Source organism: Scatophagus argus, chromosome 2 (assembly GCF_020382885.2).
Source record: "Scatophagus argus isolate fScaArg1 chromosome 2, fScaArg1.pri, whole genome shotgun sequence".
NCBI classification, from domain to species: Eukaryota; Metazoa; Chordata; class Actinopteri; family Scatophagidae; genus Scatophagus; species Scatophagus argus.
In genome coordinates, this window is record NC_058494.1 from 190,964 (window position 1) to 218,021 (window position 27,058).

The 27,058-nt window shown below is 41.7% G+C and overlaps 1 protein-coding gene across 5 annotated transcripts in view; it reads left to right on the top strand.

The window, feature by feature from the left end:
• The first annotated feature begins 2,781 nt into the window (after positions 1-2,781).
• The window catches only part of LOC124064720 (glutamate receptor 2-like), a 151,037-nt gene continuing 126,760 nt past the window's right edge, over positions 2,782-27,058 (top strand). For 3 of the 5 annotated variants that reach the window (XR_006844306.1, XM_046399409.1, XM_046399418.1), the window contains exons 1-2: positions 2,782-3,386; positions 19,236-19,376. Coding sequence is in view for 4 of the 5 variants with exons in the window: in XM_046399409.1 (XP_046255365.1) it covers positions 3,317-3,386; positions 19,236-19,376 (211 nt within the window). In the remaining variant the exon portion in view is untranslated. Of the gene's footprint in view, positions 3,387-18,996; positions 19,026-19,235; positions 19,377-27,058 lie in introns of all 5 variants that reach the window. The other 2 variants (XM_046399427.1, XM_046399437.1) reach the window with 2 other exon arrangements.

The window sequence follows — 27,058 nt, forward strand, 5'->3', positions numbered from 1 at the left end:
TTCAGGATAGATTTTAAAATTCTTCTCCTCACATATAAGGCCCTGAACAGTCAGGCACCATCCTATCTTCAAGAGTTGATAGTTCTCTATTATCCGACCAGAGCTTTGCGTTCCCAAAATGCAGGGCTACTTGTGGTTCCTAGAGTCCTCAAAAGTAGATTGGGAACCAGAGCCTTTAGTTATCAAGCTCCTCTACTATGGAACCATCTCCCGGTTTCAGTCCATGAGGCGGACACCGACCCTAATAAAGCTTATAATTAGGGCTGGCCTGGACCTGCCCCTAGTTATGCTGCTATAGGCTTAGACTTCTGGGGGTCCTTTCATGACGCACTGAGCTCTTTCTTCCTCTCCCTCTCCTTCTGCACACATTTATGTGTGCTTTCTCGTCTCGCAGGTTCTCATGGATTGTGGTCGGACCTCCTGCTGCGGTCCTGCTCGAAACTTACAGCAATTTCTAATGTTTAGTCGTAATCTATTTTAATTCTATTACTACTCTGCTGCAGCTGCTACCATTATTATTGTTACTAATATTGCTATCATAATCACCATAGTACCTTCTGTGTATTTCATTGTCATTATCATTATCTACAGTTCCAATACTTCTGGTATTATTGCTGCTGCTATGCATCTCTGCTTGTGTGCTCCTTCTCTCACGCCCCACCCCCCTCTCCCTCTCTCTCTTTGTCTGTCTATCCTTCTCTCTTTCTCTCTCTCTCTCTCTCTCTCTCTCAACCCAAACGGTCAAGGCCACACATCTTGAGCCGGGGTCTGCTCTGAGGTTTATGCCTTCTAAAAGGCAGTTTTTCCTCGCCAATGTCGCCAAGTGCTTGCTCAAGGGGGAATGTTGGGTTCTCTATATTACAATTTAATTAAAGAGTTTGGTCTAGACCTGCTCCAATTGGAAAGTGTCATGAGATAACCTTTGTTGTGAATTGGCACTATATAAAGAAACTGAATTGAATTGAATAATAGTGTTCTATGAGTATGTTAATTTATACTGCAAGATGGGGTATAGGGATTTGTAGGTGAGAAGGCTTTTAAATTCTTCCAGTATAGAGCAGAAAGTCATCTAACTGATAAAAGGGGATTCAGTGGAAAGACTTATGGTCAACTTCAATGTCATATGTCAGAACAAGGTCAAGGGTGCAATTAAAGTGAGTGGGTTCATGCACATTGACAAAAGGCATTCAAGTCTTATAATGATGATCAATCCAGGACCAAGGCTGTTGCTATCAATGTCCACATTAATATTAAAATCACTAACAACAATTAATTGTTTTAGAGAAGATAAGATGACATAGGCCTTTATTAGTCCTACACAGGGGAAAGTCACATTGTTACAGCATCACAGGGATAGCAAAAATAAAGGTGAATTTACTGAAGATGATTTTTTTTCTTAATATATGTTTTTTAACATATATTAAGAAAAAAAATACCAGGATATTTACATCCTTGTTTGAAGACATTGTCAAAAACACATGATACAAACACAATGTTTACAGATTTTACAATTTTTAAATATTTTTTTTTTACAAAAATGACAGTATTGAACTAGGAGATGGGGGATTATTGCACAATGATTTAATGAGATTCTGTTTATTGTGGAGTGCATGGGGTCTGCCGGGAGCAGTCCTGGTTGTACAGTCTCACAGCAGCAGGGAGGAAGGACTTGCGTTAATGCTCCTTCACACACTTGGGGTGCCACTCAATTAAATTTATTTATATAGCATCAAATCACAACAACAGTTGTCTCATGACACTTTCAAATTAGAGCATCTCTAGACCAAACTATAATTTGATTTTTAGAGAGACCCAACAAAACCCCCATGAGCAAACAGTTTGTGACAGTGGTGAGGAAGAACTTCCTTTTAGAAGGCAGAAACCTTAGAGCAGACGCCGGCTCAATGAGGGTTATGAGAGAGAGTGAGCGAGAGGGGGGGGGGGGGGGGGGTACACAGAGATGCATAACAACAGCAATAACAACAGAGTATTGAAATGACAATGACAGTATTAACAATAATGATTTTGATAGCAGCATAGTAATAAAAATAGAAATAGTAGTAATAATAATAACAATCATGCAGAAATATAACAGGTGGTAATAACAGTCGTTGTGTCAAGCAGGACCATAGCAGGAGGTCCAGACTTGATGCATAGGAACCTGAGAGACAAGAAAATGCAAAGACTCCAGGGAAGACGTCAGGTTAGTGACATGCATTGATGGAACATGAATATGTGTGTAAGGAGAGTTAAAGGAGGAGAGAGAAGCTCAGTGGGAGATCATTATGGGAGATCCCCAGCAGTCTAAGCCTATGGCAACATAACTAGAGGCCAGCCTAAACCAGCCCTAACTAACTAACTTAAGCTTTATCAAAAAGGAAGATTTTAAGTCTACTCTTGAACGTAGAGAGGGTGTCTGCCTCCCAGACCGAAGCCAGAAGATGATTCCATAGGAAGGGAGCCTGATAGGTAAAGGGTCTGGTGCCTGTTGTACTTTTGCTGACTTTAGGAACCACAAGTAACCCTGCATCCTGGAAGCGTAGAGTTCTGAACTTTACAAAAAACTAACAAACAACCAACAGACTGTGAGTGTTCACTGTGTAAAAAAAAAGGAAAAAATTAAAGCTTACTGTTTCTCTTGGTCTTGGTTTTTACATTCTTTACTGATTTTATGATGCAGGCCTACTAAAATGACTAACAGTGCATGCACACTAGACTGTCGAGCGAGAGATAGCTCACACACCTACACACACACACATACACACATATAATATTATCATATGCATACATTCTGGAATTTTTAATGACATATCACAGAAATGTGATATATCACACCCAAATATGTGTTACTCGGAAAATTATTTTAAATACTACTTAAACATGTCTAGAGGATATATTTTATATCATACTAATCGTAGGCTATAAAGTATATAATATTAGATTAAATTTTAATGACTTACTCACATTATCTAATTAATATATTTATAATATTATATTCTACCTATTACACATTAGACATACATTAAACACTAGACTACACCTCGTCTTGGTTTCATAAAAGCCACTTTATGTTGCTGTCGGCTGTTCTCGATTCTCTTTCGTGCCTCATCGGCATTCCTGGGCAATGCGCGGCGCGCGCCCCTGTCTTTCAGCAGCGGTGGCACGCGCATCTTTGGGAAGAAGATAGGACATCTGCAGAGCTTGAGTTTCTGAGCTAATCTGGACAGACGGCATGAGCTCGTATCGTGTGTGATGTTTTTGTGGGAACCACTACCATAAGTTGCGGCGGCGTCGCGTGAGGACCCTGAACAGGACTATGAAGCTACTGCTTGTGGTGACACTCTTATGGCGCGAGGGGTTGTGTGGATCTCCGAGCGTCCAAATCGGTAGGCGTTTCATTTCTGTCACCACCCCAACCATCCTTATCTTTAACTCTCATTCATCGCTCTCTTTTAATTAATGTCACGTTCTCCTATTCACTGTCTCTCGCTTCTACTATGTGCGACTCTTTCATCTCTCTCCTCCTCGTGCCGTTTTCATTACAAAGGGCCTTCTCACTGAGGCGGGTGCTGCGGTGCTTTAATAATGTCAGCATTTAATCTTATCGTGTGTGCGTGTGTGTGTGTGTGCGCGCGCGCACAAATGGGCGTGCATTTTACTAGCTGTGCAGTGTGTGACGTCTTTGCACGCGCGTGCTTACACATATGTCTTACTGAGTGAATTGGCAAACAGCTGAAACGTATGTTCATCCAGCACTTTCGACGTTTATCCTGAACTCCAAACCTCGGTGCACAGCAAATGCATGCGTTGGAATTTTACCCGCACACCACTGCATAAAAATATGACTAGACTTTCCAATTACCAAATATGTTATGTTATTATTATTATTGTTAAGAGTAAAATATTCCACTAAGAATGATTTCATGCTTACTATGGTGCTTTCTCAATCATTTCACATTTCAGTGGCCAACGAATATGTCATGTCACGTTATGTTATGTCATGAAGATTCAAAGAACAGACAGAGAAAAGAGAATCACAAATTAATGGTAACAGGCGATGATATCATAAAAGGCTTGAAGGCAAGGACATGGTGAGGTTAACCACTGTTGTCAGTAAACAGTTAATTTGCAAATTAGTGCTTTCTGTTTTTATTTACTCTAAGTGCAATGTCACAATTTATGGGAATTCTGGTTGTAAAACCAGCTATTATATAAACATCGAACCATGAACCAGCTATTATAAAAACAATGAACTGATCAAAACTGATTCTTTTTCCTTTGTCATGTCAATTATCTTGCACAAAAGCATTGTGTTTTTTTCAAGAATTGTATAAAAATGTCACACTGAATCAAAGTAACAAACATTAGGGTCAGACAGACTCCTGAAGAGAGTTCAGAGGGTAACTGCCGTTACTGCTGTGTACAGTAATTTGTAAGACTTTTGGAAGTATGATTCGGTTAAAGCTCTTGATTCTAAAATACAGCTCATGACTATAGCTAGCTCAAAGACAAAAGTACCATACTCAGTTCAGTTCAATTCAATTCCGTTTATTTATATAGCGCCAATTCACAACAAAAGTTATCTCATGACACTTTCCAATTAGAGCAGAGATAGACAGACAAAGAGAGGAGGGAGAGGGGGGTGGGGCGTGAGAGAAGGAGCACACAAGCAGAGATGCATAGCAGCAGTAATAATACTAGAAATATTGGAACTGTAGATAATGAAGTATACAGGAGGTACTATGGTGATTATGATAGCAGTATTAGTAACAGTAATAATGGTAGTAGCTGTACAGAGTAGTAACAGAACTAAAATAGATTATGACTCAACAGTAGTAATAGCAGTGAGTTTCGAGCAGGATCGCAACAGGAGCTTCAACCGTGATCCATGGGAACCTGCGAGGCGAGAAAGCGCAAGTACTCCAGGGAAGAATTTGGGTTAGTGATATGCATTAATGGGACATAAATGTGTGCAGAAGGAGAGGGAGAGGAAGAAAGGGCTCAGTGCGTCATGGGAGGACCCTCGGCAGTCTAAGCCTATAGCAGCATAACTAGGGGCCGGCCTAGGCCAGCCCTAACTATAATTTATCAAACAGGAAAGTTTTAAGTCTACTCTTGTAGAGAGGGTGTCCGCCTCCTGGACGGACACCGGAAGATGGTTCCATAGTAGAGGAACTTAACTAAAGGCTCTGGTTCCCAATCTACTTTTGAAGACTCTGTGAACCAAAAGTAGTCCTGCATTTTGGGAACACAAAGCTCTGGTCTGATAATAGGGAACTATCAACTCTTGAAGATAGGATGGTGCCTGACCGTTCAGGGCTTTATATGTGAGGAGGAGAATTTTAAAATCTGTCCTGAATTTTACAGGTAGCCAATGTAGAGAAGCGAGAACAGGAGAAATATGATCTCTCATGCTGGTTCTTGTGAGCAATCTTGCTGCAGCGTTGTGGATTAGCTGGAGAGTCATTATAGATTTATTGGGGTAGCCTGATAGAAGAAGTTACAATAATCCAGCCTGGAGGTAATGAATGCATGGATTAATTTTTCTGCATCTTTCTGAATCAGAATATGCAAATTTTTGGAATACTGTGGAGGTGAAAGAATGCAGTCTTTGAAATATTCGATATGTGTGTGTTAAAGGACATGTCCTGGTCAAAGATAACTCCTAAATTTCGTACAGTGGAGCTTGAGGCCACGGCTAAGCCATCGAGCATTTCTATATCACTGGATAATTTGTGTTTCTAAGGTGTTCGGGGCCCAGAACAATAACTTCAGTTTTGTCTGAATTTAGAAGTTTGCAAGTCAATCACGTTTTTATGTCTTTAAGACATGCCTGAAGTTTGACTAGCTGATTTGTTTCATCTGGTTTCATTGACAAGTACAATTTTGTGTCATCTGCATAACAATGAAAACGTATGGTGTGTTTCCCAATAATATCACCGATGTGGAGCATATAAACGGTGAATAATATTGGCCCGAGGACAGAACCTTGGGGAACTCCGTTACTAACTTTTGTGAGTGTGGACGATGTATCATTAACATGAACAAATTGAGATCGATCTGATAAATATGACTGAACCCAGCTCAATGCAGTTCCTTTGATGCCAATTAGGTGTTCCAATCTATGTAATAAGATCGAATGGTCAATGGTGTTAAATGCAGCACTAAGATCTAACGGTACAAGGACAGAGATAAGTCCCTTATCTGATGCCATTAGGAGGTCATTTGTGACTTTGACCAATGCCGTTTCTATGCTGTGATGAGCTCTAAAGCCAGATTGAAAATTCCCAAATAGGATGAGAGAGAGAGAGAGAGAGAGAGAAAACGAGAGGCCATTTGGACAAGAGAGGCATTGTGTAAGTAATGTTAACATGATACAAAAACTTTATAAGCCCAGCATTACTTTACAATTCTCTGATTATAGTCTGTGAACTACACTGCAAACTAGAATCTCCACTAACAGGCAACAGACTGCTTGACTCATGAATGGGTCCAACATGCGTTGAATATGAATAGGTTTGCATTATATAGCAAAAGTCTTGTGTTTGTAATGCCTTTATCCTCATTATACTGCATTTTTATTCATTTTTTAAAAAGTTTTATTGCATTTTTAACCATAATCTGGTTATGGGTCACTTCTCATTTGGTGCGGGCTCTGTGTTACTCCCTTTTCCTCTTTCTGGGGTTGATAAGGGCATATTGGGTCAGAATAGCAAGTGGCAGTTGTGCTGTTAGTCATAACATTTTAAAACTTTAAACTTTACTCAGTGTATTTTTTACAAACACCAGAATTTTTCTCTGCATTTAACCCATCATGGATTGAACACACACATGAAACATGCAGTGAAACACACAGGTGCAGTGTTGCTGCCATTGTCAGGTGCCTGGGGAGCAATTGAGGGTTAAGTGCCTTGCTCAAGGACACATCAGCTGGCTAATGGAGAGGAGGGCATTGATTAATCATACAATTGAGCCAGCAACCCTCTGGTCACAAGTCGCTTCTCCGACCTCTAGGCCACGGCTGCCCTCAAGCAGCACTGTGTTAAAAAATGTTACATAATGCAACTCAATGACAACGTTGATGAAGAAATCAGTGAAGTTAGTTGGTGAAGGTCAATGGGAGAAAAGCATATTGATAAATATATGGTCCTATAGTTATGTTTCTAAGGTTCCTGTTTGAAGACAGATACCAGTTAAGAACAGGAAGTGTCGAATTTTGTACTTAACTACTGCCTTTTAAAAAGGTCATAAAGTCAGCCTGGCTACACTGCTGAAAAGAAACTGAGGGTTGTTTTTATTTTCTTCTATTAATTGTTTAATTAATGGAATACAGTGTTTACTTGTTGTGAGTAGTTTCACATCAGGTTTTGTGAGAGGGCAGTTTGCAAAATGATGCCTGTAAATGTCTCTGGTAGGATACATCGAGCTCAGTGACCCGAAGTTCCCTGTGGTGGTTCCGTGTTAATATGACAAGTAATCTTATCCAAAGCTGCAGTTACCAAGTTTGACATGATCGCATACTTTGGTGAAATGTCCCTTTTATTTACACTGTTAATGCATTTCTGTTTTGTAGCTTGGCAGTTTTTATCATTGGCCATGTGCGTATTAGATGTACATCTGAAACTATGACATTGCACTTACCATTTAACTGTCTGTGATGTCCTTGAGGTGGTGCAGGTGTGGATGCTATAGTTGTTCACGTTCCTTTTTCCCCCCTGAAAATGTATGTTTGGAACATTGACAGCCTATTTTGGTGCAGTCAAGGCTGTACTGGTTGAAGAAAGCAGTGTGGCATTTTTAAAGGCTTTAGGGATGGCTATCATTAAGTTTTACTCTTGTTGATAGATGAGATGTAACTCAAAATATAACAAATTAAAGATGATGTGTTATTGTTCATTAAACTAGCAAGCATTTTATAAAAATAAAAAGCTCCACCTTGAACAGATATTTTTACTGCTTCCCAGTTGCAGTCTTTTATATAATCAAATTTGAACGTTCATGGTCCCAGTGTCTGTGTTTTATCATCAAACTGCTATTTTTTAAGAAAATTTTTTCACAAGGTGCCCCTGTAGCTCAGCTGGTAGAAAGAAAGATAGGAAAGTATTTGGAAATGTTGCATAACATAATAAAAAGATTCAGGGAATCTGGAGGACTTTCACTGCATAAAGGGCAAAGGCTAAAGGCCAAGCTGAATAACTGATCTCTGAACCTTCAGATGGCACTCCAACAAGGAGCATCATGGTCTACAGAAAGGGCAAGAGCCGCCTCTACTTTCTGAGGTGGCTGAGCTCCTTCAACATCTGCAGGACGATGCTGAGGATGTTCTATGAGTCAGTGGTGTCCAGTGCCATCACATATGCTGTTGCCTGCTGGGGCAGCTGCCTGAGGGTGAGGGACACAAACAGACTCAACAGAATTATTAAGAAGGCCAGCCATGTTGTGGGAGAGAAACTGGACTCTCTGACAGTGGTGTCTGAGAGGAGGATGTTGTCCAAAATAAGGACTATACTGGACTTTCCCTCTCACCCTCTCCACAATGTGCTGATCGGCTACAGGAGCTCATTCAGCAAAAGACTCTTACTCCCACGATGCACCACGGAGCGACACAGGAAATCATTCCTGCCTGTCGCCATCAAACTGTTAAACTCAGCACTGTGACCGACACACTCACTCACTTTATATATGCAATGTATATATTGGTTTTTTACACATGTACATACCTGTATTTTTAAATTTTCAGCGATAGCACGTTTTGAGATTTGATTTATGACATTTGGCGTGTTTGGAGTGTAGTTTAGCGTAGTTAGTGTGTAGTACAGTGTGTTTAGTGTGTAGTTTAGTCATTTTTCTGGTCTTTGGAGTTACAAATAACTTGTGGTGTATTTTGTTGTGACACTGATTGTGTTGTGCTATAGCTGTACTGTACATTACTGTACAATAAAACGCCTGACGCATTTCCTGCATTTTAGGGTGAATAGTTGTAAATAACTTCTTGTTTACTAAATGTGCACATAATTATTTTAAATTTACAATTTATATTTGCATTCTAAGTTATAAAAATTGCTCGTTTTCACAGTGAAAAATCAAACTTTTCCCCACTCGTATTTTACATTTTTGTGTGATTTTAGGTCCAGTGTGTTAATACAGTATGTCAAAATGAAAAATTAACAGTAAAGTCACACTTCAGAGGTTGTTCTGAAAAAATGATACTAAGCAAGGCAAGGTAAACCATTTTTAAGTTGAAATATAAAGGTAAAATCAAAAGTATTCAAAAACGGACAATTAAACAGATGACTCCAGTGGGTTAAGAGACAGGGAAGGTTTGAAATCGGTCTATAGTTGCCCAGAAACGGGACTTCTTGATGTTCTTTGCCATGTGATCTTTAATGTGAAGACGTGTGTGCGGAGGCTCTGTGAAAAAGTAGTCGTAAATTATAAATAACACCACACTTCTATATTGCAGGGGGTTAGACAAGTAAGGGTTTGGTATAGGAGCGAACGAGTAAGTTCTCAGCGCAGTTCAAGACCGAAAATGACCTCTTGATCAACTCGAACGGGTGGTGAGAAGCAACAGGTGACTAGCGGTCTGACCTCCTCAGCTAAAAAGGCTAATGCTAGCCCGACACACACAGACAGCATACCTCAGGGGGCTGGTGATATAATGTCCGAGATTAAAAGAGGCAATGTTGAAATTTCAAAATACAGAGAGGAGACAAAGACTGAGATTGCGATGTGCAAAGGAGAAATAGAAAAGGGGAGAAAAGAGACAAATGTAGAGATGGAAAAATGGACAAGGAGCTTGGAGGGGAGTACCAATTTGAGTTGTTATGAGGGGAGGTGAGGCTAACTGGCGATCAAACTAGCAGTTTGGCTAATAGGATGGACGTACGGGAAAAAGAGGTGGATGAGATGTTGAATGAGCAGTCTGACACCATAACTAGCGTGGGGACAAGGCTGAAGGAAATGGAGAAGGAGATACTGAAGCTGAAGGGATGGCGTGAAGATCTCGAGGCATGGTCACGTCGCAACAACATACTTGTCGTGGGGGTAAGAAACGGGGTTGAGGCAGGCAAAAAGCCATCAGACTTTATGGCTGGCTTACTGAAGGAAATATCAGCCACTCTGGACTGAGCACACCGGACTCTGGGCGCAAGACGAGATGGGAACGGAGTCCCACCGAGAGCCTTTGTCGTGAGATGTTACTACTATACAGAGAAAGAGAAGACATTGAGGAAAACGAGAGAAATGGAGAGGACACCGGAGGGCCAGAAAGACCAGATTCACATCTTTCCGGTCTACACCCAGGAGGTAAACAGTAAGAGAGTGGCCGCCAAAGAAGCAAGAAGCCTCTTGCGGTCATGTGCGGGGATCAGGTATGGACTTCGATACCCGGCAACTCTGGTGGGAGGGTGTCCAGTTACAAAATCAACCTAGAGAAGTGTTCTTTTCCCAATTAATAAACGGACAAGGAGATTATCATTCCAGGCCTACCCATTCACAACATGTAAGGGTAAGTTCACCTATCTTAACGTAACCAGTAGGTGCAAAGATTATTTATTAAATTTAAAGAAACATTAGATAAAGTAAAATTAGATATGGAAAGGTGGTCTTTTCTCTCTCTCTCATTGGCTGGGAGGATAAATTCTGTCAAAATGATTGTAATGCCACAGTTTCTTTTTTTGTTCCAGACAATACCAATTTTCATTCCTAAGTAATTTTTTAAAGAATTAAATAAATGTACGTCTACCTTTATTTGAAAAAAAACAAAAACAAAACAGTGCCCCGAATAAGAAGGGAGTTTCTGGAGAGATGGGAAGAGGATGGAGGCTTGGCACTACTGGGCATTATTGGGCTGCAAATATACATAAGTTGTTGTTTTGGATCTCACAGTTAGATGATGATGAAACTCCAGTGTGGGTACATATAGAAAGATATGCGTCTAGCCCAGTGTCTCTGTGGTCTTTGATCTGTGCCCCTCTGCCCTTAAGCAAATACCTTTACACAAACAACCCAGTTTAGAAATAGAAGCGCCCTCCTGTCTGCTCCTGTCTATGGCAATCATTTGTTTTCCCCAGCCCTTGGGGGAACAGCATTTAGGGAATGGTTTAGAGCTGGGGTGGAATGTGTCAAAAATCTTTTCAAAGATGGTGTATTTGTGTCTGCTACTCAGCTGGAGAAAGAATATGGAATCCCCTCAAAGACAAATTACTTCAGATACTTCGATGTTCGAGATTTTGTAAAAAAAACAAACAAAAAAAAAACACATTCTCCTCATCCCTCACATTGCCACAAGGTGGGTGGCTGGATGAGCTATTCAATATGAATCTGACTCTTAATGCTCTATATGAGTATCCAGAGGGTGGCTTCTGGGAAGAAGCTGTCCCTCAGTCTGGCGGTCCTGCTCTTAATGCTCCACAGCCTCCTGCCTGAGAGGAGAGGGGCAAACAGTTTGTGTGAGGGGTGGGTGGGGTCCAGGAGGCCCTTTTCCTGCATCTGGAGTTGTTAATGTCCGTGGTTGCGCATAGGCTGCATCCCACAGTCTTCTGTGCAGCTTTCACCACCTTCTGCAGAGCCTTCTTCTATGCCGCAGAGCAGCTGCCATGCCACACAGTGATGCAGGAGCACAGGACGCTCTCCACCACACCTCTGTAGAATGATGTCAGGACTGAGCTTCCCAGTACGGCACGCCTCAGCCTCCTGAGGAAGTAGAGGCGCTGGTGTGCCTTCCTGATGAGGTAGGAAGTGCTGTTTCTCCACGTGAGGTCGTCCGTTATGTGGACACCCAGGTACCTGAAGCTGGAGACCACTTCCACCACTGTCCTTCCGATGTGCAGGGGGGAAAGGGGGAGATGTCTGCCCCTTGTGAAGTCCACGATCATCTTCTTGGTCTTCTTCACATTAACTCTGCACCGACCCTCCAGGTGTTCCACCTCCTACCTGTAGTTGGACTTGTCGTTGTTGACGATGCGTCCAACTACAGCTGTATCATCTGCAAACTTCATGATCTGGCAGCTTGGATGTTGCGCTGAGCAGTCGTGTGCGAGCAGGGTGAACAGGAGGGGGCTCAGCACACAGTCCTGGGGGGAGCCGGTGCTGAGGGTGATGGGGGAGGAGGAGATGTTGTGGATCTTTACAGACTGCAGCCTGTCCGTCAGGAAGTCCAGGACCCAGTTGCAGAGGGTGGAGCTCAGTCCGAGAGTACTGAGTTTGTGGATCAGTGTCTGTGGAATGATGGTATAGAAGGCTGATGTAAAGTCCACGAAGAGCAGACGGACATAGGAGTCTTTATTCTCAGGGTGGGTGAGAACTGTGTGGACCACAGAAGGTATGGCATCCTCTGTGGATCAGTTCTTCTTGTATGCGTATTGGTGTGGGTCCACAGTGACGTCAATGACCAGTCTCTCAAAGCACTTCATGACTATCGGAGTGAGGGCTACTGGCCGATAGTCATTCAGGCTCGTCACTGTGGAGGTCTTGGGGATGGGGATGATCGTGGCAGTCTTCAGGCAGGTGGGGACTGCCACCTGTTGGAGAGAGGTGTTGAAGATGTCCGTCAGCAGCTCTGTGAGCACAGCCCTTCAGCACCCGCCACGGGATGTTATCGGGACCTGCAGCTTTGTGTGGGTTTATCCTCTGAAGAGTCCTCCTCACTTCTGCTGGGGTCACACTGAGGGGCTCTTCACCATGTGTGTGTGTGTGGGGGGGGGGGTGTCCGGGTCCTCAAAGTGGGCGTAGAAGCTGTTGATAGCATCAGGCAGAGAGGGGTCCCCGGGTTATTGTGCATCTTTGGTGTTATAGTCTGTGATGCACTTTATGCTCTATCCACATACTCCCTGGATCGTTGGATGCAAAGTGTCCCTGGATCCTCTGGGCATATGTGGTCTTGGCCCTCGTCACTCCTGCAGTCAGCTCTCTTCTCGCCGCCCTGAGTGCCAGTCTGTCACCTGACCGCAGCATCCCTGGCTTTCAGCAGAGACCGGACCTCTCTGTTCAGCCAGGGTGTCCTGGTACTGGTGATATCCTCTGTACACTTGTGGATGTAACTGAGGACAGCAGATGTATAGTCCTCCAGGACAGCTGCTTCCCCGAAGACCTCCTAGTCTGTTCGCTAGAAACAGTCTTGTAGTACATGGACAGCATCAGTGGGCCACACGGTGATGGTCCTCTTTGTTGGAGTGTGGCGTTTGAGCAGAGGACGATAGGCAGGAACCAGCATGATGGATCATCCATTCATGGTAAATATATAGAGCCTAATCCTCTAACAGCCATTTTTGGTGTGACACCAGAGGAAGCACAACTAACAATCTCTCAAAAGAAAACAATGGCGTTCTCTTTGCTGTTAGCCAGAAGATTGATTCTATTTAACTGAATAAAAGCAACTCCACCATCCCACAAACGATGGATAGAGGAGGTGATGGCACACCTCAAATTAGAACATGTTAGATTTACTCTGCAGGGCAACACTAAGGGATATTGTAAGGTTTTATTTCCTACATTGAACACATTTGTCTTTTTATTTGTTTATCCTGTGCATGTCTGGGATATAGGCATGATAGGTATGTGTGTTGCCTTGTTAGTATGTTGCGTCTTGTTATTGTTTTGTATACTTGTACCTTTTGGAGTCTCATTTCCTTCTTCTCTTGAGTGTGATGTTTGTTGTGTAAAAATGGAAAATTAATAAAAACACTTTGATTATTATTATAGTTGCCCAAAACAGTAGGGGTTTGATTTCAGCTACTTTCAAGGACTCAGGAACATAGCCTGTTATTAGAGACAGATTTATCATATCTAGTAGGGAAGTGCTAAATATGGGTAAAGCTTCTTTGAGCAGCTTTTACAAGGTTTCCTTTTGCTTTAAATAACGAGAGCAGTGAGTTTATTTGGTGAGGTCAATGGGAGGAAATCCGTGTAGATAATTATTCCTTGATTCCTGTGTTTGAATGTAGGTCAATACCAGTTGATGTTAGGACATTACGGAGATTAGCTTAATTTTGTCTCTAATGACTCAAAGCTAAAAAAGATCATAAGATTATCATAGTGCTATGATTCTCTGTCAGCCTACAGTGCTGAAGGGAAACCTGGGGTTGTTCATATAAGGGAAGACTACAAAAACTGGATGAAATCCAAGTATTAATTGTTTTTTTTTTTTAACCCTTTGGTAGCTGACCAGGGGCAAAGGTTTAGTCTCATAGTTTTGTTGGCATCATGCATGACCACAACAAAGTACAAAACGTGGTAGTATGGACATAATTACATTTTGTGTATCCCCGGTAACATGCCATTATTAGTGGCTATTACTATTAATACTATTATTATTATTTATCAGCCCACACTTTTTTCATGTCTAGCAGTTGATGTTTCGAATATCAAATTTGCATGTGATGTGAGCCCTATCACCTTCTCCCCTTCAGTAAAATACTAGCATAGCATTCCTAAATCGGTCATTATTATTAAGATAAGATAATCCTTTATTAGTCCCATTACTGGGAAATTACAGTGTTACAACAGCAAACAGTATATAGAGGGTGCAAAGCATGCAAGAATAAGGGAAGGCTGAGCATTCAGAGAATAAATACACATTGGACATTACACATGATATTAGGAAATTATATTGCGTATAATAGTAAGGATTGATATTGATATTGTCCATGATATAGTAGAACGGTGATAGTACAAATGTTTCCACAGTCCAGCCTGTTTCAGGGAGGAGTTCTAAACTTTGATGGACACTGGTAGGAAAGATCTCATGTGGTATTCTGTGGTGCTCCTTGGTGGTCTCAGTCTACGGCTAAATGTGCTCCGATATGACTCCATTGTGTCATGCAGGTGATGAAATGCATTATTTATGATACTTACAAGTTTTCTCAGCATTCTTCTCTCTGACACATCCTTCAAAGACTGTAGTATTGAATATTGAATGCACTGGAAAAGTCTAAAAACATGCCTCTCGCAGTGCTGCCTGCTTCCTCAAGGTGAGTTTAAGCCCTGTGCAGCAGGGAGATGATTGCGTCCTCTACTTCAATGTGGGGCTGATAAGCAAGCTGCAGGGGGTCCAGTGATGATTGGACTACTGAACAGAGGTGCTTCAGGACCAGCCTCTCAAATGACTTCATGAAGTCAAAGCCACTGACCTGTTGTCACTGTGTGTGTTTGGGTGTTCTTGGGCAGTCATCATGCTTAGATTCATGTTGAAAATGTGCTTAAAGTTAGCTGTGCAGTTTTCGTGTGAGCTATCTTGGCTTTGTACCCCAGGCGCCCGGAGAGCAGTTAGAGGGTTAGGTTGCTTGCGGTCTGGGGAATCAAAACACAAGCTACATCTCCAATCTCAAGGCCACGTCTAGATCATAGCTAGATCATATCTAGTAAAGACCTGCTAACAAAGGGTAGAATTTGTGAAGCAGCTTAGTTTGGATTAGGTCTAATAGACACGGTGGTGGGTTAGATGAAGGAGTTATTGAAGTTAATTGTTGAAGTTCGGTGGGAAAAATCAGTCTAGATGTCTAGGAATCTCCTCTCCTTGAGAGAACAGTCGCCAATCAGCTACGTGACTTTTTACATAGCAATAGTTTATTTGAGGATTTTCAATCTGGTGTAGAGCTCATCATAGCACAGAGACGGCATTGGTCACAAATGACCTTCTACTTGCATCAGACGAGGGACTCTCTGTCTTTGTACTGTTAGACCTTAGTGTTGCATTTGACACCATTGACCATTCTACCTTACTGCACAGATTGGAACACTTAATTGGCATTAAAGGAACCGCATTAAGCTGGTTTCTGTCCTGTTTATCAGAATGATCTCAATTTGTTCATGTTGATGCATCGTCCATACTTACGATGCATCAACGATGCATACTATTCTTGTACAGGCCATGGTTATCTCCCACCTGGACTATTGCAATGCCCTTCTGATGGGCCTCCTGGCATGTGCAGTCAAACCATTACAAATGATCCAGAACACGGCAGTGCGTTTGGTTTTTATTGAACCCAACCGGGCTCATGTCACTCCATTTCTCATCCAACTACACTGGTTTTCTATGGCAGCCAGAATCAAATTCAAATCACTAACGCTAGCTTACAGAGTGACTTCGAGGTCTGCATCCAGCTACCTAAGTGTTCTCATTCAGGCTTGCAACACTTCTCGGACTCTGTGTTCAGCAAATGAACATTGTCTGGCTCTGCCATTCCTTCACACAAGGCATTCCCAAGCCAGACTTTTCTCCCACAATGTTCCATGCTGGTGGAACAGCCTACCAGCCACATTAAGAGCAGGGGCATCCATTTCTTTAAAAAGCACCTGAAAACTCTTCTCTTCCAACTGCAACTTCTCTCCTACCAACCCTAATCCTCTAACACCCCTTCACTCTTTCATGTTCTCCTGCTTTCTATTCTAGCTCTTCTACTTAAGCACTTTTAATTATGTTTTTGCTTTTATTGCTTTAGTTCAATTCTATTGTACCAAAACTTGTTGTTACTCATTCTGTAAATCGCTTTGGATAAAAGCGTCTGCTAAATGAAGTGTAATGTAATGTACTATTCATTCACCTTTTATATGGAGATACTATTAGGAAACAGCCTGTGAATATTCTCATTCATCCAGGTCATGGTTATCTCAAGGAAATTCAATCGAATGCAACTGGACTTAGTTATTTGTCTTTGAAGACGTTTCACCTCTCATCCAAGAGGCTTCATCAGTTCCTGCTCGCTTGACTAGGCTGGGACTAGTCCAACTAGCTGGTGTGGAGATCCCAGTATTTAACCTCTGTGGAGGCATTCACATGGCCAGTGTTGTCATAGGCTCGTTTAGTGCCCCATTGTGCCAAACGACAGTCGTTGAGAGACAGTCTGGGGATGGTGAAGTTGGTTTCGACTTCGTTAATGCTCTATTGTGTTATAACGACAGTCGTTAGAGTCACATGGGGTCCTTTGTGAATGGCAGTTCTTAGAAGCTAAGTTGTTGAATCTCCTGGGAAGGGATGAAAGGGCAGCATTGTAAATTGGAGATAGGTGGTGTCGCAGACCTCCTCCTCTGTTGAGAGATGGTTTTTCTAATTTCACATAGATGGCTTCTTTGACTCCTCTTTCAAACCATCTATCCTCTCGTTGTTGTCGTTATAACACAATAGAGCATTAACGAAGTCGAAACCAACTTCACCATCCCCAGACTGTCTCTCAATGACTGTCGTTTGGCACAATGGGGCACTAAACGAGCCTATGACACCACTGGCCATGTGAATGCCTCCACAGAGGTTAAATACTGGGATCTCCACACCAGCTAGTTGGACTAGTCCCAGCCTAGTCAAGCGAGCAGGAACTGATGAAGCCTCTTGGATGAGAGGTGAAACGTCTTCAAAGACAAATAACTAAGTCCAGTTGCATTCGATTGAATTTCCTTGAGATATTAGGAAACACTTCATTATTGTGCCTTTTATCAGGTTGCCCCAGTAAGTTTCTAAAGGCTCTACAGCTAATCCAGAATGCCGCTGCATTATTACTCACAACAACCAGCATTAGAGATCATATTTCTCCTGCACTGGCTTCTCTACATTGGCTGCCTGTAAAATCCAGGATAGAGTTTAAAATTCTTCTCCTCACATATAAATCCCTGAACGGTCAGGCACCATCACATCTTAAAGAGTTGACAGTACCCTATTATCGTTCTCTACATTTAACAGTAGACTTAAAACTTTCCTTTCTGATAAAGCTTATAGTTAGGGCTGGCCTAGGCTTGCCTTTAGTTATGCTGCTGTAGGCTTACACTGCTGGGGGATCTCCCACGATGCACTGAGCTCTCTCTTCCTCTCCCTCTCCTTCTGCACACATTTATGTTCCATTAATGCATGTTACTAACTCAACTCTTTCCCTGGAGTCCTTGTGCTCTCGTTTTGCAGGTTCCCATGGATCGTGGTTGGACCTCCTGCTGTGGTTCTGCTTGAAACCAACTACGATTACTACTGTTTAGTCATAATTTATTTTAATTTTCTTACTACTCTGTACAGCCACTACTGTTACTATTGTTACTACTATTGTTATCATGATCACCATAGTACCTTTTGTATACTTCATCATTATTATTATCTACAGTTCCAATACTTCATGTAGGGATTGCTGTTGATACGCATCTCTGTTTGTGTTCACCTTCTCTCACCCCCAACCCCACCCCCCTCTCTCTCCCTCTCTCTCTGTCTATGAATACAATTCATAGACAGAGAATTCTATTGAATTGTCTCTCCTCGTCAGACCAGGTCTTTCCCAGAAAGTCTGCCAGTCATCTATAAAGCTAACATTGCTTGCTGGATACCACACTGACAGCAGTTGAATGATAACATGCTGCTGAACATGTCATCACTGCTCAGCTAATGATTTTGTTTCTATGGTGTGGCGTCATGTTTCAATCAGTATCACTGAATGAGGCAGATAAGTATCTTAACATTTGCTGCATCCAACACTAAACATGAAATAAAATTTGCAAGAAAGTTGTTAAAATCGGGACTATGAGTATTGGAGCTTAACAAATGTGAGTTTGAAAGTTCGTATACACACATCAGGAAAAAAGGGTAATAGGGTAATGCCATCTGTTGGGAGAACATCATACAACAGTACACAGTGTTATCTTGATTTGATTAAACTTCGAAAGAGGTATCTATATGTATAGAAATACTCATACAACTGAACCATTGCTGATCTTAAATCCAAACTAAAGTAAGGGAACCCATCACTGTAAAGCATTCTGGGGGAAAGGATGGGGAGAAAACTATATAGAGGCCAAAAAAAAAGAAAAAAAAACCCAACTAGTCTGCCTGCTGTCTGCCATTGCAGTAGACTAAACTAGATGAATCTTGGAGCAAGATTTCTCAGGAAAGCTATGTCCACGGCCTCTGTGTAGATGTGACATTAGGACTTCTGGGTGGTTGCCTCTGTTCACAAATCTGCCACGTACATAGAAATGTATGTTCTTGATGACCTTTATTTTTTTATTCTATATTTCTTTTTTTAGTTGGATGTGCATGCAGTAGCTGTATTGAGGTGAGGGTCACTCCAGTCAGCTTTTTCTATTGCCTCTGGAGTGTCATAATATTCTTCAAGTCTTAACCAAATTACACACAGAACAACTAAAGAAGTGTTTTGATTTACAGGCTCTGAGTGAAACCTTTTAATCTATACAAATAGATATGCAGATATATATATATATATATATATATATAGTGTAGTCCTTTCTGTCTGTCTCTGTCTCAGGTGGTTTATTCCCCAGGGGTGCAGATCAGGAGTACAGTGCATTCAGAGTTGGCATGGTTCAGTTTGGGATGGCAGATTTCCGACTGACTCCGCATATAGATAACCTGGAGGTGGCCAACAGCTTTGCTGTCACTAACTGCTGTAAGTATTGGTGTTTTTACGCTATTCTTAACATAGTTTGATAAACTACAGGTGCTATTGTAACAGTTAGTTGTTATATGCTTTTATGTTTTTGAGATTTTAAAAATGTATTATTAGTAGTTAAGAGGCTGACTAGTGAACTGTATTTTAGAGCAACAAACCTGGGGGTTGTTCTTCTTTTCCTCTGTTACTTAGCATTAGTGAGTAACAGGCTCCTCAGGCATTGTGTAGGACCTTCCTGCATGATTTAAGTCTAACTCGTCAGATTCTTTCAGTTTGGTGGAATGCCATTTCATTTCAAGTTTGCTTGAATTTGCAGATTTGAGAGTCATATCATTAAGCTAATCTCTTTTACTTGATGCGCTTCTTTTTAGGGGGCAATGTCACTGACAGTGAGCTTGCAGCACTAACACAATGATCTGTTTGGGGGGGACTAAACTTAGCAGTTTAGTCCTCTGTTATATTTAGACATCATTTTAACTAAATGCGGATGGAATCATTTCCCTAAATTTAAAGTGCTTCCTTAAACAGCACAATAACATAGACACCCAGTGTGTCCTAGTGTCTTGTAGTCAAGTAATAGAAATTCAGAGGTTATTAGATAATGGTCATATAAAAGAGGATACTGTGGAAAGACTATTAAATGTTTGATTTTAGTGTCATATGTTAGAGACATGAACAGGTTGGTGGTGAACACAGCAAATAAACTGCATTTACTTCTTGTACCAGTATTGCTAAAGGAGGCAGAGCAGTAGCTGAACATTGCACTCAGTGAGCAAGTGAGAGCAGGAGAATGAGAGACGTTATCACTGGCGGCAAGGCTAACCTACCTAGCAGAACTGAACAAAATAATGTACAAACAAATACACATAAAATAAGTTAATGTATACATATAACAACACCATAAGATAAGCCTTTACACTCAGATGAAACAATGTACGGCTTCACACATTGATCTGTTGTCACTGGTGTTTGGTTTACCATGGCCAAGGGGACAAGCGATGCTTCACAATCCCTGGTCATGGGTACATGTTATGCAACACAGTCCCTCCTGTAGCTATTGCTCACATGCAAAGGACAGACTTGACTGGTTAGAACCAGACCTGACTGGGTGGAAGAAAAGAAAAACATACTATACTAGCTTCAACCGGAGAACATCGTTGAGTGACCATGTTCTCTGATGCACTGAATATTTGCGCAGATGCTCCACTTGAAACACATTTGATAGGTATTTGCTGGCCACACTGGTAAGCATATATCCTGCGTATATACAAGGTCAAAGTTGTCTTTTTCCTTAGGGCCTGCTGCTAATCTCTCCTCTCTTGTTGTGTACTCCACCCTAATGTTGAGTTGACCCATTTGCCTTCCCAGTGCCATAATTTTTTCCTCCATCTCTTGTATTTTATCATTTACATTGTTATCATATTTTCCAAGATGACAGGAATCAAAAATGGTGCATTTTCATCACAGTCATTGGTCAAAGTCATTGGTATATTTGTCCTTTTTGTCCATCCCTGATTGCACTTGAGCTGTTAACTGCACGTCTCCTTCTGACTGGGTCATAGTGTCCACCTTCAAGACTTGTGGAATGAAATGAGAAATGTGGAGGATAAGGTACATAAGGATACATAAGGATCAATTTCATTTGTAAATGGATTTGAATAACAGATGTTGAATAGGGTTGAGTATATATAATTTTTTTATTTAAATTTTGAATCCATATCAGTACCAGAATGGGTACCTGGGCCCAAAGGTACCTTTGTGTAATTGTGTGTTAAAAAAACAAACAAACAAACAAACAAAACAAACAGAAAAACATTAGTCACCAAACAGTACTGGCATTTGGAGGAAGTTGTTCAAAGTTCTGGGAGCAGCAAGACAAACTCTTTTTACACATTTCATTACTCATTTACTGAACCTGGATAACCGCACTAAAATGAAGAAACTGATAGTATGTCAGCACAGCATTACACTAAATAAAAACTACAACTGTCAAAAGGATAATTAATAACAAACAGTGAAGGGTAGCAACACGCCACTGCAGTATCCAGTCTGCCTTATCCAAAGAGGAACTGTTGGAGTTATTGTCACTTTAACTGTAAATATGCAATTCCTGATGAATTACTGGTTTTATACTCAGGTGTTGGACATACTAAAAATCTCACATACTGTTTTAGTATGTTAAATATAATATTAGTAAGGAATTTCAAATGCAGTCAATGGCTGGCTATGTATTGAGGCTGACTGTTGGCTAATGCTAATGCCCCCACCCAAGACAGTGAAAAAGCCTAATCAGACGTACAGAATTCGGTACCCAACCCTTTCTTTATTAATGAGAAAATGTAAAAGTTATTTCAGTAAATGTTATAACCTATAATTACGAAGTATTACAAAAAAAGAAAATGAGAGAAGCTACAAGGAGTGAGGTTATACGCAAGAATCAGTGTCACTAAGTTGGTGATCATACACAGCAAAGTCAGGTGGAGCGCAACAAGGTATTGTCAGTAAAGTATAGTTTTTTTGGCTCTTGGCCTCCGTACTCCAGCACACTGAATTTGACATTTGAAACACTCAATATGTGAGCGAAGTGAAGACTTTCAGCTTTAATTTTAGAGATTTGACAAAAGTGTGGCATTAACCATTTATGATTTAGAGCCATTTTTGATGTGATGTGAGAGACCACGTTTTATTTTTTATGGAATCCTGGCTAAATGACAACCTCTCAGACTTCACTATCCAGCTAGCTGGGCTAACATGCTACTGTGGTGACCGAGTCTGTATAGAAGGAGGTAAGACTCACAGCACGGGAGTGTGTGTTTGCATCAGTGACACTTGATGCTGTATACAAACACTTTTCTCTGTTGGCAGAGTTAATTATCATTTAATGCCAACTCTTCTACTTACCAAGGGAATTTACATTGATTCTGCCGGTTGCTGTTTACATCCTTCCCACCACCACCTGCCATAGGAGTGAGGCACACAATGAACTCTACCAGGCTATCAGTGAACAACAGACAGCGGACCTTCAACCACGCAGACTTAAAGGTTTCATTGCCCAAAATACATCAACATGTGGATTTTCCAACAAGAGAAGACAACTTACTGGACTTGGTGTACACAAACTGCAAGGGAGCATACAAGCCCCCTCCACCTCGACCTCTTTGATCACATAACAATGTATAAAGACTCAGATTGAGAGCCATCTGTCCAACACAAAAGGAGGTATGTGTGTGACCAGAGGGAGCCTCCAAAGCTCTGAAGGTTTGTTTTAGCATTGCAGACTGGGACATTTTCAAACAAGGAGCCACAATGACCACATGGACATAGAGGAATACCCTGAGGCTGTTACAGCATACAATGCAAAATGCACTGATGATGTCACTCACAGCAAAACTATCACTGTTCGCGCCAATGAGCCCTAGGAATCTCACCCGTCAGTCAAGACTTCTGCTTGACTGACGGGTGAGATTCATAGGGCTCATAGGGCTGAGGGCTCGGGAAGCAGCCTTCAGGGCTGGTGACAAAAGACCACTCCTCCCTCGGATGAACAGGCCATGTGTCTGGGTCGTGCAAGCGTAAAGAGGACCCTCTCTACGATCAACCCATGCAAGGCAGCTGGACCAGACAACATACCTGGTCATGGTCTGAAGGACTATGCTGAGGAGCTCAAGGATGTTCTCGCGGACATCTTCAACATCTCCCTGAGCCAAGCTGTTGTCTAGATAAGAGCCCATTTCTGCTGCTCTCCACCCAGCCCTCATCCACCTGGACTCAAAGAACTCCTATGTGCGAATGCTGTTCTTAGTTCAGGATTAAACACAATCATTCCCTGGCAGCTAATACAAAACTCAGAGACTTGGGACTCAAAAGCTCTATCTGTAACTGGATGCTGGACTTTCTTACAGAGAGGCCACAAAGTGTGAGGGTCAGCAGCTGTTCCTTTCCTTCTCTGTACTTTTTTCTTGCCATTCTAGAACAAGTTAATCTTAGTTTCATCAGTCCAAAGAATTTTATTCCAGAACTGGGCAGGCTTTTTTAGATCTCTTCTGGCAAAGTCTGATTTGATCTTTCAGTTCTTGAGTGTTAAAGGTGGTTTGCACCTTGTTGTGAAGCCTCTCTGTTTACATTTATGAAGCCGTCTCTTGACTGTACACTTTGACAATGGCATACCTACCTCCTTAAGAGTGTTTTTGATTTGGCTAGACATTGTGTTCTTCACCAATAAGAGAATTCTGTGGTCATCCACTTCAGTTATCTTCAGTGGTTTTCCATGCCTTTTGTTATTACTGAGCTTACCAGTTAATTCCTTGTTTTTAAGAATGTTCTAAAGTAATGTTTTTCCTGTCTTTCTGTTGGGTTTATTTTGTTTTTTGAGGCTAATGATGGCCTTTGTTACTTGCATAGACACTTCTTTGGACCTCATGTTGGGTCTCCCGGTTAACAGCTACCATATGTATCCAGCCCTTTATCTGCTTAACTTCTCAAGGACAAACAAGGGAACAGGCCATAATGGGCCATGAAGCTGCTTGTCAGCCATTTGTTCAATCATTTATGAGCCACCAAAAGTGGTGGTTGGTTTATAGAAATGGCTATGATTCCTAAATGGTTAATCCCAGACTCTCAGACAAGCTGAAACTCATCACTTGTTTCACATCTTGAGCACTTCCTTTCAAATTCAATGTGGTGGTGTACAGAGGCCAAATGCTGAAAAACTTGTTCCAATATATATGCACCTAATTGTATGTACAACAGTAAAACTGCAAACAAACTGCTACAGCTGTGTCCACTGTAGAGTTGTTCAACCCTGTCATGACATTTGGAAGCTTCCTGTCGACAAACTTAACTGGAGGTCTCTCCCTACTTTCTGTCTCCCCCTCACCTTTCCTTCACTGACCAAATGAAAGAGCTGGTCACTGGTGGAATTTAATGCACCACTTGTCCTACTTCCATTTTATCTTTTAACTCCACTTTTGTGTTTCATTTATTGAAATTACTTGATTCTCAATTACAAATAGTTCTCATCTATAATTAAGAACCCAGAAATGAAAGGAACCTGTATTTAAACAAAATAAAATAAAAAAAAAATACATTTTACTAAATTATAAAATGCTCTGGTGAAAATTATGACCTTTGTGTTGTTAGGGTCAGTTTCGACTCAGTTATAATATAAGATTATAAAGCAATAATAAGTGCCAAAACTGAAATCACAACACACACACTTTCAGCCAACAGCCCACAGCCAGCTCCTCCTCCAACCACTTGAACTTCAATTAAAGGCTTCTATTTTTGCCTGTTTGACAAAATAAATAAAGACAGATGAAAACTTCTCAGGAGGAAACTCACCATAGTGGGCACAGTAAAAAAATAAACAAATAAATAAACCTGAGCTGCACCCTGAAATGTTGCAAGTGAAGGACAGGGGTCCACCTTCCTCAAAGTTTGTTTTTACAGAAACCACCACTGCTGTTTCATACTGTCAAAAGAAATGACGGAATGTGGTAATGATGTCCACTCTTCACAAAGATGCAGTTGTGTCATCTGGAAGAGATAAAAAGCCCATAATCATTCTGGACTATAAAAAACAAAGGAGGAGTGGACAGCCTGGACAAGCTGACCGCCACCTACACTTGCCAGCGAATGACCAGGAGATGGCCTGTGGTTGTGTTTTACAACATCCTTGATGTGTCTGCATTGTACATCGATTTGTGTCATGGACCCACATTCACCAAGGGTGGAACTCAACCAAAAAACAAGCAGAGAATGTTTCTTGTGGAGTTAGGAAGTTCCTTTGTCAAGGCACACATTGAGCGAAGCCTTGGTCAGACAGCTGGGAGCACACCAGGCACTCTGTCCACAACCACAGCAACTCGAAGAGCATCAGCGCCAGCATCCTCCCCAGCCAGCCCTGCCTCAACATCAACCACAACAGCCACAGCCACAACCCCAGAGAGACAAGACACAAGATAGGTTTATTTGTCACACACACAATCATACACGGTACAATGTGCAGTGAAATTTTTTATGTCCCTGCTACCAAAAAATAGGTAAGTAAAAATTAAAAATTAAATATTGTAAAATAGAAACCTTATTAAAAATAAAATTAAAAATGTGAGAATGTGCCATATTTACATGTGCAGTATTTACATGTAGTGCAGGTGGGAGTAGGATTGTTCAGATTAACGCTCACTGTTGAGCAGACTGATGGCCTGGGGGAAGAAGCTTTTCCTCATCCTCTCCGTGTTGGTTCTCAGGCAGCGGAACCGACGGCCTGTTGGCAACAGGGAGAAGAGTGAGTGTCCAGGGTGATGGGGCTGAGGATCTTCTCAGCTCTCGACCTGCATCGTTTGATGTAAATGTCCTGTAGGTTGGGTAAAGTTGTTCTGATTGTCCGCTCAGCTGAGCGGACTACCCTCCTAAGGGCCAAGAGAGATCCTGCTTTGTGCAGCTGCCCATCCATGTGGTGATGCTCCCACTCAAGATGCTCTCAGTGGGGCAGGTGTAGAAGTTCCTGAGCACCTTGAGGGGGAGCCTGAAGTCTGTGAGGCGTCTGAGGTGGAAGAGACGCTGCCTGGCCTTCTTAACAGTCCTGTTAATGTGCAGTGACCAGGGCAGGTCCCGTGTGATGGTCACACTGAGGTATTTAAAACTGTCCACCCTCTCCACCTCAGACCCGCTGATGCAGAGTGGACGGATGTCCTTCTGCTGCTTTTTCCTGTAGTCCACAATCAGCTCCTTAGTTTTGCTGACGTTCAGCAGGAGGTTATTCTCCTGGCACCGGTTCTCCAGGTGGGTGACCTCCTTCCTGTAGGCCTCCTCCTTGTTGTGGGAGATTAACTCCACGATGGCTGTATCGTCAGCAAACTTTATAATGATATTGCTGTCTGATGTGGACACACAGTCGTGTGTACAGGGAGTACAGCAGGGGACTCAGCACGCAGCCTTGGGGGGATCCAGTGTTGAGGGTGAGGGGGGATGAGCTATAGGGGCCCACGCGTACCACCTGTCGTCTGCCAGTTAGAAAGCTGTGGACCCACCTGCACAGGAAGGAGTTCAGTCCAAGATCACAAAGCTTAGTGACCAGCCTGGAGGGGACTATGGTATTGAATGCTGAGCTGTAGTTCACAAACAACACTCTCACATAGTTCCCCATCCTAGTGTCCTAGTGACCACCTGATTGTAAAAGAAAGAGGTGTCAGGTCTTCCCTAGCAATAAGGACAGAAAGACTTTTCATTTTGTATTTGTATTAAAGTTCTATTTTTGGAAAAAAAAAAAAGACTTGTTTTTTGCGTTTTTCTTGAAGTAAATATATACAGGTCAAAATTGACCCATAAAACCATGGATGTTACTATAGTTAATAATAAAATTATTATTATTATTATTATTTTAACAATTAAGATGTGTTCTAATTCCCCTCCATAATAGTCAGGTAACATAAAAACATTTTATTTATTTATATAATTCGCTTGAGTTGCATTTGGCAATTTTTTTTATATTCAAAACGAGGGGTATGCCATGAAAAGAAAGGCCCAAGGGGCCACAAGAAAAATACTAAAACCAATATTTTCATGGATAAGGAAGCCTAACAAGGTAACCAAGAGTTGTTTTTAGGGTATTGTATGGCTGATTTAAGACACAGGTCAAAGCCGACCCGTTAACATAAGAGATAGTAACAGAAAGCTAA